The sequence below is a fragment of the Rhinoderma darwinii genome, chromosome 1, assembly GCF_050947455.1.
Source record: "Rhinoderma darwinii isolate aRhiDar2 chromosome 1, aRhiDar2.hap1, whole genome shotgun sequence".
Taxonomy (NCBI): Eukaryota; Metazoa; Chordata; class Amphibia; order Anura; family Rhinodermatidae; genus Rhinoderma; species Rhinoderma darwinii.
Genome location: NC_134687.1, coordinates 556,820,357 through 556,835,240, shown reverse-complemented (window position 1 = coordinate 556,835,240; position 14,884 = coordinate 556,820,357). Strand labels below are relative to the sequence as shown.

Sequence of the window (14,884 nt, the reverse complement as noted above, 5' to 3'; positions counted from 1 at the left end):
GCAGGCTCACGAGTCACAGCAGTCTTATATAAACAGCATGTCAGGACAAGAGGAAACTTTGCCTTATCTGTGCTGTCCCTCTCCTCCGTGATTTCTGCAGCTGGTTATCAGATGCTTTTTTAAAATTTTTTTTTTATCTATGCTCCTATTCACGAGTGTCCTGGGGTTGGAGAAGTGTAAAAGGATCCCGTCTGCGAAGCTGGACTTCCTACATGTCAGATCTTTCATAAAAGGTTAGGTCATATACGAGTCTGTATAAGTGCTCATGTATTTGTGTGTATATGTATGTGTATATATTTATTTAATGTGTGTGTGTGTGTGTGTGTGTGTGTGTGTGTGTGTGTGTGTGTGTGTGTGTGTGAATATTCGTGTGTATATTTGTTATTTATATATGTATGATACTGCAATTATAACGAGAAATGTGTGTGTGTGTATATATATATATATATATATATATATATATATTAATGTACTTTATTTTTTATGTTATTGTATATATAGTCCCCAGCCCAAAAAAGATTAAAGGGTACCTCCAATGTTGCTGTGTTCCTGGCATTCTTTAAATTTTTGGGCAGTTCCGGAAGTATTGCTGCAATTATATGATGGTCAATATTGTAGATAAGCTTTAGTGCGTCATACGGTTGCCTTGCCAACAGTACTGCCTGATCTGCCAGCTGAATCTTCCGTTGTCAGGTATAAACTTCTAGTGGGGGACGAGAACACCAGCAACATTAGAGGTACCCAGTGGCTTAACTACTGCTGTAGCAGCCATAGCGGCTGCTACGGGGCTCGCAGCATGAGGGGGCCCGTGCCACCTGGCCCGACATAACATTATGTGCTAGGCTGCGTGGCATGGGCCCCCTCACCCGGTGGCATCACTAGCACCGGGCAGCCGGGGGCCTCTGGCGACTGCCACGTTTAATTGTATCTGCGTCCTTAGGACGAGGATAAAATTGAACACTATTGGGGAGCAGGAAGATAGCTACCTGCTGTGCCGTTTACTAGACTACAGGCCATGCTAGGCCCACAGCCTATAAAGTGCAGGGACAGGTTCCCCGTGCAGGCCAGCGTGGTGATGTGATCATTAAGCTGGCCTATGCAAGTGTCCCGTCTCAGGCTGCGGAGGAGCTGAGGCTCCATTCGTCGCGGGTACAGGGCTGAGCATACGTTTTTTTTATTTGTTTGGGGTGGCACGATCTACAAGTGGGGACTCGTTGTGCTATGCGGCACTATCTACAAGGGGGGCTGTGTGGCACTATCTACAGGAGTGTGTCCCGGTGCTTTAAGTTTTGGGTCAGTTTTTTTTTCAGCTATTACGACTATGAAAGAACATAATTATGTGATAACAGATGTTAGAATATCAGTGCTAAACTGTTTGTTGCAATTTTTGTAACCCTGTAACTAAAGGTTAATAAGAGTACTCTAGTGGCCTAGCTGTATTTTTACATTGCACACAAAACTGATAAATGTTCATTGTCGGGGGATGGGGGGGGGGTGAAAGATGTGGGGGGGGTATTTGTTGCGTGCGAGGGGGGCCCAGTCAAAAGTTTGCTATGGGGCCCAGTCATTCCTAGTTACGCCCCTGCCCCTGAGGTACCAGTACAGTTGAAACCCGCAAGAAGTGACCCCGTTTTAAAAACGACACCCTTAAGGCACTCATCTAGAGGTGTAGTGAGCATTTTGACCTGAGACCTACACCGCATAAACTGTAATGTGGGTTCTCCCGGGTATGGCAATACCCTACATGTGGCTGTTATCAGCTGCCTGGGCACACAGCAGGGCTCAGAGGGGAAAGACGAGGGGGGATAAGCTGTGCGGAGTGCATCAGGGTAAGTAAAATTGGGGTAAATTATAAACCAAGGGATGTATGATAAATTTTAAAACACTCTTTCATACAGAGCTCTGGTTATACGGGACACGTGTCACATTGATATATTGTGTCATCCCTTATCGCCCTCTTACAGCAAACTTTGCACCGCTTTTGACTTTTTCCCTTCTTGCCAGTTTGGGGAACTTCTCTTGGAAAGTGTTGCCCTGGTGCGATGCGTGTGGCCCCGCTTCCAGAAGTACTGGGTGCCCCCCCTTCTTGGTCCCTAAAGATTAGGTTCTTGATAACCACCTCTTGAAATTCCAGGAAAGTTCCCGTCTGGCCTGCACATCGACGTAGCACGTACGCATTGTACAATGCCATCTGTATGATGTGCACGGCCAGCTTCTTATACCACACCGCATGGCGCTGTAGGGCTTCAGGACTTGATCTGACAAGTCAACCCCTCCCATGTACCTATTGTAGTCCAGGATGCAGTCTGGTTTGGGGGTGGCCTTTCCTTCATATATCCTAAATCTGTAGGTATACCCTGATGCACTCTCGCACAGCTTATACATCTTCACACCATACCTTGCCGTCTTACCCGGCAGGTAATCGCGGAATTGAACCCTCCCTTTAAAATGTACCAGGGACTCATCAATAGAAATACACTTCTCGGGGGTGTATGCTTGGGAAAACCGGGCACTGAAACGGTCTAATAGGGGTCTCCGTTTATACAACGGTCAAAACTGGGGTTATCTCGGGGTGGGCACGGCTCATTATCAGTATAATATAAGAAGCTAAGTATTGCCTCATTTATTTATTTTTTTAGGTTCCAGTTCAGTTCTGAAGTTGCTTTGAGGGGCCCATATATTAGAAACCCCTATCAAACACCCCATTTTAGAAACTAGACCCCTCAAAGTATTCACAACAGCATTTAGAAAGTTTATGAACCCTTTAGGTGTTTCACAGAAATTTAGAGCAAAGTAGAGGTGACATTTACTTTTTTTTTTGTCAGAAAATCCTCTTTATACCATTTTTTTATAACACAAAAGGATTTATCAGAGAAACGCAACTTAATACGTATTGCTCAGATTCTGCAGTTTTGAGAAATATCCCACATGTGGCCCTAGTGCGGTAATGGACTGAAGCACCGGCCTCCGAAGCAAAGGAGCACCTAGTGGATTTTGAGGCCTCTTTTTTATTAGGCACCATGTCCGGTTTGAAGAGGTCTTGTGGTGCCAAAACAGTGGAAACCCCCCAAAAGTGACGACATTTTGGAAACTAGACCCCTTGAGGAATACATTGTAGTTTTCATGGGGTGCATGCGGCTTTTTGATCAGTTTTTATTCTATTTTTAGGTGGCGTGGTGACTAAAAAACAGCAATTCTACGATTGTTTTTTTATTCTATTTTTTTTACAGCGTTCACCGTGCGCTATAAATGACATATTCACTTTATTCTGCGGGGCGATACGATTACGGCGATACCATATGTTTATAGTTTTTTTATGTCTTATGGCGTTTGCACAATAAAATACGTTTTGTAAAAAATCATTCACTTTTTGTGTTACCATATTCTAAGCGCCAGAACTTTTTTTATTTTTCAATCAATAAAGCCGTGCGAGGAATTATTTTTTGCGTAACGAACTGTAGTTTCGATCAGCACCATTTTTAGGTACATGCGACTTTTTGATCTCTTTTTATTCCATTTTTTGGGAGGTTTATTATTATTTTCTTTTATGGCGTTCACCGTGCGGGATAAATAACGAAATAATTTTGTAGTTCAGGCCGTTACGGACGTGGCGATACCAATTATGTATAGTTTATTTGTTTGTTTATATATTTTTATTAATAATAAATGACTGATAAGGTAAAAAGGGGGATTTTTACTTTTAATACTTTTAAAACTTTTACTTTCTTATTTTTACACATTTTTTTTTACTTTCTTTTTACTTTATTACTTTGTCCCACTAGGGGACTTGAGGGCAGGAGGCCCTGATCGCTATTCTAATACACTGCACTACATGCGTAGTGTAGTGTATTAGAACTGTCAGCTACTCACTGACAGCAAGCATAGTGGGTCCTGACGTTGTCAGGACCCACTAGGCTTCCGTCTATGGCATAGCCGGACGCCATTGTTTGGTGTCCGGTTGCCATAGTCACCATCGCCGGCCGCTATCGTGTAGCAGGCCGGCGATGGCATCTTAACCCCTAAAAAGCCGCGATCTCTATAGAACGCGGCTTTTAAGGGGTTAATCAGCGGGGACACAGCGATCGGTCCCCGCTGTAGGAGCTGTGACAGCTGCTGTACGAGACAGCAGCTGTCACAGCTCCTGTATGTGTCGGGAGGACGGCCGAAACGGCCGTTACTCCCGAGACGTACTATTAGGTCATGGAGCGCGAACGATACAGCTGCCATGACCTAATAGTACGTCCAGGAGCGGGAAGGGGTTAAGGCCAATAGAGTGGAGCATGTTAAAGAGAACCTTTCACCTCCCCATACATGTGCAGCCAGTGGCGGATTAAGAAGACCATGGGCCCTGGGCTGTTACCCAAACTTGGGCCCCCCTTCTCCACCACCACCCTGCCGCGCCGTAACTATTGCTAACACTACCTAAACACTAGTACACAAAGTAGGCACATTATGCACAAAGTACACACAGTACACAAAGTACCACATTATGCACAAAGTACGCACATTATGCACAAAGTACACACAGTACACAAAGTAGGCACATTATGCACAAAGTAGGCACATTATGCACAAAGTAGGCAAATTATGCACAAAGTACACAAAGTAGGCACATTATGCACAAAGTACGCACATTATGCACAAAGTACACAAAGTAGGCTCATTATGCACAAAGTACGCACATTATGCACATTATGCACAAAGTACGCACAGTACACAAAGTACCACATTATGCACAAAGTACACAAAGTAGGCACATTATGCACAAAGTACGCACAGTACACAAAGTACCACATTATGCACAAAGTACGCACATTATGCACAAAGTACGCACATTATGCACAAAGTACACAAAGTAGGCACATTATGCACAAAGTACGCACATTATGCACAAAGTACACAAAGTAGGCACATTATGCACAAAGTACGCACATTATGCACAAAGTACGCACATTATGCACAAAGTACGCACATTATGCACAAAGTACACAAAGTAGGCACATTATGCACAAAGTACGCACATTATGCACAAAGTACGCACATTATGCACAAAGTACACAAAGTAGGCACATTATGCACAAAGTACGCACAGTACACAAAGTACCACATTATGCACAAAGTACGCACATTATGCACAAAGTACGCACATTATGCACAAAGTACACAAAGTACCACATTATGCACAAAGTACGCACAGTACACACATTATGCACAAAGTACGCACAGTACAAAGTACGCACATTATGCACAAAGTACGCACAGTACACAAAGTACACACATTATGCACAAAGTACACAAAGTAGGCACATTATACACAAAGTATGCATAGTACACAAAGTACACACGAGTATGCACATTATACACTAAGTAGGCACATTATACACGAGTATGCACATTATACACAAAGTACACCTTGTAAACACATGAATATGGACATTAAACATACATTAATATGGACATTAAACACACATGAATATGGACATTAAACATACATGAATATGGACATTAAACATACATGAATATGGACATTAAACATACATGAATATGGACATTAAACACACATGAATATGGACATTAAACATACATGAATATGGACATTAAACACACATGAATATGGATATTAAACACACATGCACTTACCTTTTATGTCTTCACTGCAGCTCTTCTCCTGCTCACAGCACAGAGCCCGCCGACAGTCTCCCCTCCCCCATGTCCCGACAGCTAGCAGCAGAGATGTTTAGAGCAGGGAAGGGGGGCTGGAGGGGGAGCTTCTAAAGCAGCACAGACCACGGCTGCTAAGTAGAAGCAAAGCTCCCCTCGCCTGACAGGTGCGGTCCTGGCACCGGGGCTCCCTCCGGTGCTAGCGACGCCACTGGGCATGAGGGGGTTCGGGCGGTCATAGGCTCGCTGGGAGCCTTGGGCCCCCTGGCAGTCTTGGGCCCCGGGCGACCGCCCGAAACGCCCTAATGATAATCCGCCACTGTGTGCAGCTGAGTGCAGCAAGTAATGGGGAGGGCTGCACACACCCTGGGGCACTTTACATTTTTTTATACCTCCCTCCCTCAGATATCGGTGCAGTTATATTTGGCGCCCAATATTTAAATAACTCCCTGAACTGTCAACGGGGCGTGTACTGGCAAGGGGGCATGTTACTATGGCTGTGACACTGTCTAATCAGATATGGACAGTGTTACAGCAAGAGCGAGGATAGAGGAGAGAGTGTGCGCGGGCGCGCCCGTATGCTCTCACTCTTCAGCTTTCAAGATCAGTCTTCTGCCGAGCTGGCAAGGGGGCGTGTCCCTTCTACGGACAGTGTAAGAGCTGTGGAGAGAAGAGCGCGCATGCGCGCTCTCATCTCCTCAGCTATTGCGAGAGATCAGTCTTGTACATCGTCTGCCGAACTGGTAAGGGGGCGTGTCTCTGCTACGGACATGTATAGGGAGGTGAAAGGTACTCTTTAAGTAGCAGTTTGTGGTCTACAGTGTCAAAGGCTGCAGAGAGATCCTGAAGAATCAGTAAAGAGTATTTGCCATTAGATTAAAGGGGGTTTTACAATGGCAGATTATCGTGCAGACGAGCGTTCATAGAACGCTCATTGCCGATAATTGCCCTGTGTAGTTTTAAAAAAGTTAAATATTATCGTTGCCAGCAGCACATCTCTCTGTGACTGCGCTATAGATTCCGTCAAAACGACAGAACCCTGTCACAACGGTGACAAACGGAAAACATTAGCTGAGGTTTCCATTTGCCTTTCCACTGAGGGCTTAACCCAACAGAAACTTCCGACGGAAACCCCTCAGCGGAAAGCGATGATATGAACACAGCCTAAGCAACACGTTTCGTATCTATGTGATAGGAAACGTGTTGCTTTTTGTCACTTTATCTCAATAAAAGGATTTACCTTTTGGATGAATTCAGTGCTATTCTTGATCGGGTAACATGAAGTATAATAAAGAAAATATTAGAAGGTAACAGCGCTGAATAGAGGGCTGCTTTTAGCTATTTACAACCCACAGCGGGTGCATTGCATGTCTACCAATGTTGTACATAACCTTTAAAGCATATTTAAGTATTAAATCTTCTATAGCATTTATTAAGAGAGACCGCAAACAAGGAGGGGGAATTAGAAGCAGAATGTTATCCATAGAAACGACATACTTAGATAATTCCTCAGATTCTTGTACAGTGAATTGGCAAGCTGCGGGCACCATGATATTTTTGTACTGTAATCTTGTTTGTTTCCTACTCCCAGGTCGAAATACTCACTGCAGCAGCTGATAAACTGCAGCGGTTTCACCAGTTTTACACTGACCTCTATGCCAAGCAGTATCTGTCTCTAATCTGATATTGATACATATCTGGCCCATCTTGATATCCCCTGTCTCACAGTGGAGTAAACCCAGTCTTTGGATGCACCTATATAACTGGGAGAATTATCCCATGCAAAATAAGACCTCAACAATGAGTAATCCCCAGGTCCTGATGGCCTGTCCCTGGAGATATATGCCAGATACTGTGATGAATTACTTCCTCAGCTCCTTAATATGTATCTAGATGCTTACTAAAAGCATTCCCTACCTCCTCCCTATATGAAGCCACAATTATTATTTTACTAAAAACAAACAAAGATTTTCTTGTGTGGATCATATAGGCTGATTTCATTGCTCATCGTAGACGATAAAGAGACTTTACAAAATCGCCTGAACCCGGTTATATAAACTCTAATAGGACCTGACCAGTTGGGTTTTCTCCCTGGCAAATCTACACGGCTTGGACTCACTCTGGCTTCCTCAGATACATAAAGCCTTTGATTCCCTTGGATAGCCATTTTTATTCTTTATGCTTCGTAAATATAACTTTGGGGATGGCTTTATTAATTGGATCTCCCTGCTATACCATGTCCTAATGGTAAATGGTTCCTTAACAGGATTTCCTTGCCTCCCATTGCCCTTGGCACGGGCGCACATCAGGGGTGTCCCCTATCACCCCTATTTTTTATATTAGCCATTAAAACATTGTCCACATGGATACACCAAGACCCCATATACCAGGACATCCGCATTGATCTGGATGAGTATTGCATTGATCTTTATGCCAATGACCTGGTGTTATTCATGGCTGATCCTCAGAACTCCTTGCCCCAAGTTATGAGCTTGATTGACACCTTTACCGAATATTCTGGACCGCGTATAAATTGGAAGAAATCGGCCTATATGTCTATCTTACCAACATGCTCTACACTCTCGTGTATACATGGTCTTAAGGTGGTCTCAGAATTCAAATATCTAGGCATTATTATTACTATCAAGGACTCAGATCCGGCTCTTCAGAAAAATCATCACACCCCTTTTGGAATATATCAAAGATAAATTCCCCCTTTCAGTGGCAGCAGAATAAATCTGCTAAAAATGATTTTTTTCCCAAGAGCCTTTATCTATTAGAACAATCCCCTGCCTGATCTCTTCCTATATTGTCTAGAAGGACAGCTTAGGTATTTAAGACACTGGTTTCAAGATACCCTTCCTCCTCCCCTGGAATGACATCTAGTCTGATATCTGGAACTTAATGCTGTCTGGCCAGTTCTAAAAAACTTTACTGGAATCCCCCATAAAAGATGACCAATTCACAGATTGGCTAGCAGAATCTGGCAACAAAGTCGACAACAAAATTCTCTGACATAGTTGCTGGTATACCATTATGGTAAAATGTTGCACTACACCAATTACAAAAACTCTCAGACTCTGATTATTGGAAACAAGTGAGGGTCAGGACTCTTGCTGCTATGTATAAGAGAAGACAAGATAACGTTATTACACAGCGCTTAGGGTAAGGCTACACGGAGCGTCCCTGACACGGTCGCAACGCGGCCAACAACCGCACTGGCACTATGTAGGCGCGGCTGTCAAATACCTTGTTAAGGGGTATTCTGGTTACATGCTCATGCGCACTGCCGTTCCATTCATTCTCTATGGGAGCGCCGGAGATAGCCGAGTGCAGTATTCGACTTTTTCCGGCGCTGTCATAGAGAATGAATAGGGGGTAACTTGTTGTAACCTGCAAAATTGTGTGGCCACGAAGGGTGTATTAATTCATGGCCGCACGATTTTGCAGATAAAGGGAAGGTTTACCCGTATTAATGTGCGGCCACTAACAGGCTGTTTGACAGCCGCACCGAACATGGTGCCGGCGCGGTTGTTAGCCGCGTTACGACTGTGTCAGGGCCGCTCCGTGTGGCCTTACCCTTAGGTTAGCATAGAAAAAAAGAACAATAACAGTTAAACATCAATACACATACAATATAAACAAAACCACAATCCTAAACAAAACAATAACACAACACATACACTAAATACCTATTATTTGCAAATAATCCACCTAAGTAAATAATAATACTAATAATAAAATAATAAGTGAATAACGTCTAACACAATATTTGCATAAAAATTCAATGATTTTATTGACCTATTATAGGCCACTATCGCTGTAGGCACAAACGACATCATAAACCTATATTTATTGCACCTCAGTTGAATTAAACGATTGCTAAAAATACTGTTTTATAAAGAGTTCATGCAGTGGTTGTGATGTGTTCGATAAAATCGCCATACACTTTTCAATAACTCTTTTATCCCTTATCTCAAAACTATCCAACGGACATCCCACCACAGAGCTTGCTTTCCTAATCAGCTTGTTGAGTTTATTGACATCCACACTCCTTCACTACTTCCCCAGCAAATTACCGCAAAAAAAGTGCACATGCTACTACAGATTGGTAAAACATTGTTAAGATTTTGCTACATACATCAAACGACCTCAACTTTCGCAAAAAATACAAAGTACACATCCCCTTTTTGTAAACTTTCTCTGATTGACAGCACCTATCCAATTTGTCGTCCAGATAAACACCGAGATATTTATAGCAGTCTACTTGCTCAACATCCTGACCAGCAATAACGACCAGCAAGACTTCCTTCTTTTTCCACCCAAAAGTCACCACCGTCTCCTTGGTCTTTGTCACATTCAATTGTAAACAGTTATCACTACACCAAGCTACAAATCGGTCAACCAACTCCCTATACTCCTCATCCCCACGTCCTTCCCTGATAAACTCGACCACAACGGAATCATCCCAAAAAAATTTCACCAATACTACTCAGTTAGGTACCCAACATAGTGGTACCGCACTGTACAAACTGTGGCCTGTTTAATAAGTAATCAGTTATCCACTCAGTAAGCCAAGTCTCCACCTGCAGTCAGGATATTATGTAATCCTTTGGCCAACAATAATCTGTTTGTTCTACCTCATGCCTCGTTTTATAAATTTCTTGAGCTAAGACGTTCCCCTAATACCCAATTCCCATCAACACCTAAACATATTTATATTTATAGGGGTTTTAAGATCTCAGAGCCCAGAGGCCTTAGCTCAGCCCTGTATACTTACCTACTGGATGCCAAGATACAGGGGACTCTTTTAGTCGTAGAGGAGGCATTAAAGGGCCTTATTCCATTCTTCAGTGCTTCTAGCCAGTCCTCAGAACTTAAGTATCGCCTTCAGGTTTATCCAGCGGCCAATTATAGAAATCATAAGGTTACATGTATCTGGCTGTGCTAGTCTTTATGGTCTGATGTTCCCGATCTTAAGAAACATAAAAACCTAAAATAAAATCTGACTTTTACCAAAGCAGAATACATAATAGTTTCCCCTTCATCTTGCAGTGCTAAAGTAAAAATTTTTTAAGACCTAGATTCTCATACTTATTATTTATTAATGAACAGTTATGTCTTCTAAATTAATTGCTGTTTTTGGACTTTGTAGTAGGCATATAATGGCCATTTCCCATGACTCGAAGCACAAGACATTCATAGACACTCTGATGGCCCAGAAAATTAATGTAAGATTAGGTAGATATGTCAGGAAACATCAGGCGTGTAATGAAAAAAGAACAGAAGTATCTTATAAAGATTTAAACAAGGAGGCAAAGCTGCCAACCAACCCAGGCAGTTACTTATATTTAATTATTGATAGAAAGCTGCAATATCTATGGTTCAAAATGTGGTTAATTTCATCAACCAAAATGTTGAAATTTATTTTATAATAGGCCGATATGTGAGGGAGATAGATTGTGGCCAGTGTTCATTAAATCCAATTGGATATCCCTGAGGAATGTGACAAATTCCTAACTAATTGCTAAAATCAATCATAATGATGACTTCTTAAAGGTTTTTTTCCAGCCAATAAAAAATGTATGGCTTATCCTCAAGATAGGCCATCAATAGCTGACGGTTTGGGGTCCGATCAGCTGTTTTGAAGGGGGTACAGCACTTGTACGAGCGCTACTTTCCCTTCATTTCTTCTTGTCACTGTGAGTCGTTGACACTCATTTAGTGGAAATTCACAGGTATTGCAGCTTTTCTTCCATTCACTTCAATGAGAGAAAAGGCTGCAATACCTGTGAATCGCTCCTAAATGCGTGTCGAAGACTAACAATGAGCAAAAAGAAATGAAGGGGAAGCAGCTATTGATGGCCTATCCTGAGGACAGGCCATCAATTTTTACTGGCTGGAAAAGCCCTTTAAATATCAGCTTCCAATGTGTATATGGGATTGATACACTGTAAACCTCATTAAAAGGGTATTGCATCCAAAACATGTCCTGTAATATAAGGTGGAGCGTAATAAAAAGCATGGTACACCCCCAAGAGTTCCATTGGTTAAATGGTGCTTTCCTCTTCTACTAATGCTATTTAGCTAAGTTGCCAATGGCGCCTGCCTATTATCTTCTCATTCATGGAAATGGAGCATTAACACCTAGAGGGAACAGTGTAGAACTGGATATTAAGAACCTCTATTTTAGTGAGGGTTATACTATGTAGGTAGCGTAGACACAGTTTATACAAAAACCCTCTTTGCTGCAGAAAGATTAAATTGTCTGCAGTAGCTAGATGCTGTCAGTGTTGTCCTTCTCTTCAAATACTTTTTGAAACACTTTTTGAATGCAAATGTATTAAATTCCTTACATGTGATATGTATTCTTCCAGAATGAAGAAGCCCAAGAGCTGTTTATCATGTCTTCATCGCCAGAAAGTTACCTTCCTATTAATTGCTGTGTCCTTGCTCTGTATTTTAAAGCTTTTGAAAGTTGAGCTGATATTTCCTAGATCTCAAAGTTATTTTGTGGAGCCAAATATTTTTTCTTCTTTTGTTACCAAAAATTCTCTGCCAAATGACCCATCTAGCAGCATCAACTGTACGGCCATATATGAATTGGAACCCATGGAGATTGGAAAAAGTCTACAACTTAGAAGAAGGCGCATATTTGATCTTGGCGATTCAAACGTTGTAACAATGACAAAAAATTGTGCGGCCTATAAAAGTCTACGTCACTACCATGAAAAACCTGTGTCACAAGAGGAGAAAGACTTTCCAATAGCCTATTCACTGGTTGTACATAAAGATGCTATAAACGTGGAACGCCTTCTGCACACGATATACAGTCCAGCTAATGTCTACTGTATTCATTATGACCAAAAATCTCCTTCCAATTTCAAGAAAGCCATGATAAACATAGCCAACTGCTTCCCCAATGTTTTTATTGCATCAAAACGTGAAACAATAATTTATGCTCACATTTCAAGACTACAAGCCGATCTCAACTGTTTGTCTGATTTGCTAAAGTCACCCGTGCGGTGGAAATATGTCATTAATTTGTGTGGACAGGACATGCCACTGAAATCCAATTATAAACTTGTCTCTGAGCTAAAAAAACTTAATGGAAAGAATATGCTGGAGACATCACGACCAACAGATATAAAAAAAGAACGCTATACCTTTCACCATGAGGTCAGGTTTGTGGCAAATGTTGATTATGGACAGATGCCAGTTAGGACTCTTATTAAAAAATCCCTGCCACCCGATGGTATTGAGATGTATGTCGGAAGTGCCTATTTTGTCTTAAGCCGTCCATTTATTCATTATGTTTTTGATTCACCGCTTGTTTCAGAATTTTTAGAGTGGAGTAAAGACACTTTTTCTCCAGATGAACATTTTTGGGCAACCCTGAATCGTGTGCCCAGTGCACCAGGAGGACTTTCAAGGACTGAAGGGGAGGTTACAGATCTTGATAGCAAAACTCGACTTGTGAAATGGAACTATCTTGAGGAAACTCACTATCCACCTTGCACTGGAACTCATGTCCGAAGTGTGTGTATTTACGGAGCCGCTGAACTACGATGGCTCCTTAATTCAGGACATTGGTTTGGAAATAAGTTTGACCCAAAGGTAGACCCTATTTTAATAAAATGCTTGATTGAGAAGATTGAAGAACAGCAGAGGGAATGGGTTTATCTGTCATCGAGATGACTCATTAATGTTATTATTGTGTATCAGCATAAGCCATGAGGTGCTTTTTCTAGAATTTCTGATTCCTACTTTGGGAACTCTTTATATTATTTTTATTATTGAGGAATGACTGTTCTCAAAATTGTTAAAAACATTAGGGATTTATCCACTTATTATTCATCGCAATATGGGCACTTATCTCCGTTAACGCAAGGAGTTCTGTCTCTCCCTTTACACATCCTCAATATCCTCTTGGAATCCATATTGCAAGAAATGATTTTCAGTGGTGATTAGGAAGGATTAAAAAAATAATTCATGCTACATATTACTCTACCTTTAGCATGGTATTTTCTGTAGACATCCTCATAGTAAATTAAACACTTGGTGCAGGTTCCCACGTAGATTACAGTTAATTATTTAGGGTCCCAGCAGCGGGAGACCCTGTTATCAGTTTATAGTCAGGGGACCCTTTTACCGAAAAGGGATTGTCCAAAGTGCACACCTCCTTTAATATTACCTGCATTAGTGCAAGGAATCGGTACATGTGTCTGGTTTACTTGGCTGTAGATTTTTGACTTGTATTTTTAATCATTTTTCATTGTAATGATATTTAATGATTTTGTCTAATAAGAATAATTGTTATGCTTATAGACATAGCTCTTTGTGACAACTGCTGGAAATAGGGCTTCATTCTGAAATATCTTGTTCACGTCTGACCTACACTCTGCAATGTAGTAGACTATGGTCTTCAATATTTTTTTCCTGCAGTTAGAGTTGAGTTGTTACTTCTTAGGGTATGTGCACACGTGAACTGTCTTTTACGTCTGAAAAGACAGACTGTTTTCAGGAGAAAACAGCTGCGTCGTTTCAGACGTAAAAGCTCCTCCTCGTATTATGCGAGGCGTCTTTGACGCTCGTAAATCTTGAGCTGCTCTTCATTGACTTCAATGAAGAACGGCTCAAATTACGTTGCAAAGAAGTGTCCTGCACTTCTTTGCCGAGGCAGTCAATTTACGCGTCGTCGTTTGACAGCTGTCAAACGACGACGCGTAAATGACAGGTCGTCGGCACAGTACGTCGGCAAACTCATTCAAATGAATGGGCAGGTGTTTACCGACGTATTGTAGCCGTATTTTCAGACGTAAAACGAGGCATAATACGCCTCGTTTACGCCTGAAAATAGGTCGTGTGAACCCAGCCTTATTATTCTTGATACTCTTTTGCTGAACATGTGTATGATTACACTTTCAAGAAGTAATTTTAGACGGAAGCATCCTGAGTATAGGAAGTTATTTCATTAATTGTGCCGCAGTTACGAATGCTGTTGGGCGCCGTTATCTCTGAACGCATAGAATGTAATAACAATCATTTTGCTTTTCTCTCTATATGACACTTACAACATTCACCAAATGTGTTCTTATAATCACTGAAAAAAATACCAGTGATTTTGCTTTAATATTCAATGCACTGATGTACAGTTTTTGTGTGTTTTTATGTTTTATTTTGTTTGTGCCAAAGAAAAATGTAGAAGAGTTGTACATGACTG

The 14,884-nt window shown here is 41.7% G+C and overlaps 1 protein-coding gene across 1 annotated transcript in view; it reads left to right on the top strand.

The window, feature by feature from the left end:
* Positions 1-14,104, top strand: part of GCNT4 (glucosaminyl (N-acetyl) transferase 4) — a 33,442-nt gene extending 19,338 nt beyond the window's left edge. Inside the window, exon 3 of the mRNA XM_075854877.1 lies at positions 12,039-14,104. Coding sequence (XP_075710992.1) covers positions 12,040-13,359 — 1,320 coding nt within the window. The 5' untranslated portion in view covers position 12,039 and the 3' untranslated portion in view covers positions 13,360-14,104. The remainder of the gene's footprint in view (positions 1-12,038) is intronic.
* Positions 14,105-14,884: the final 780 nt, after the last annotated feature.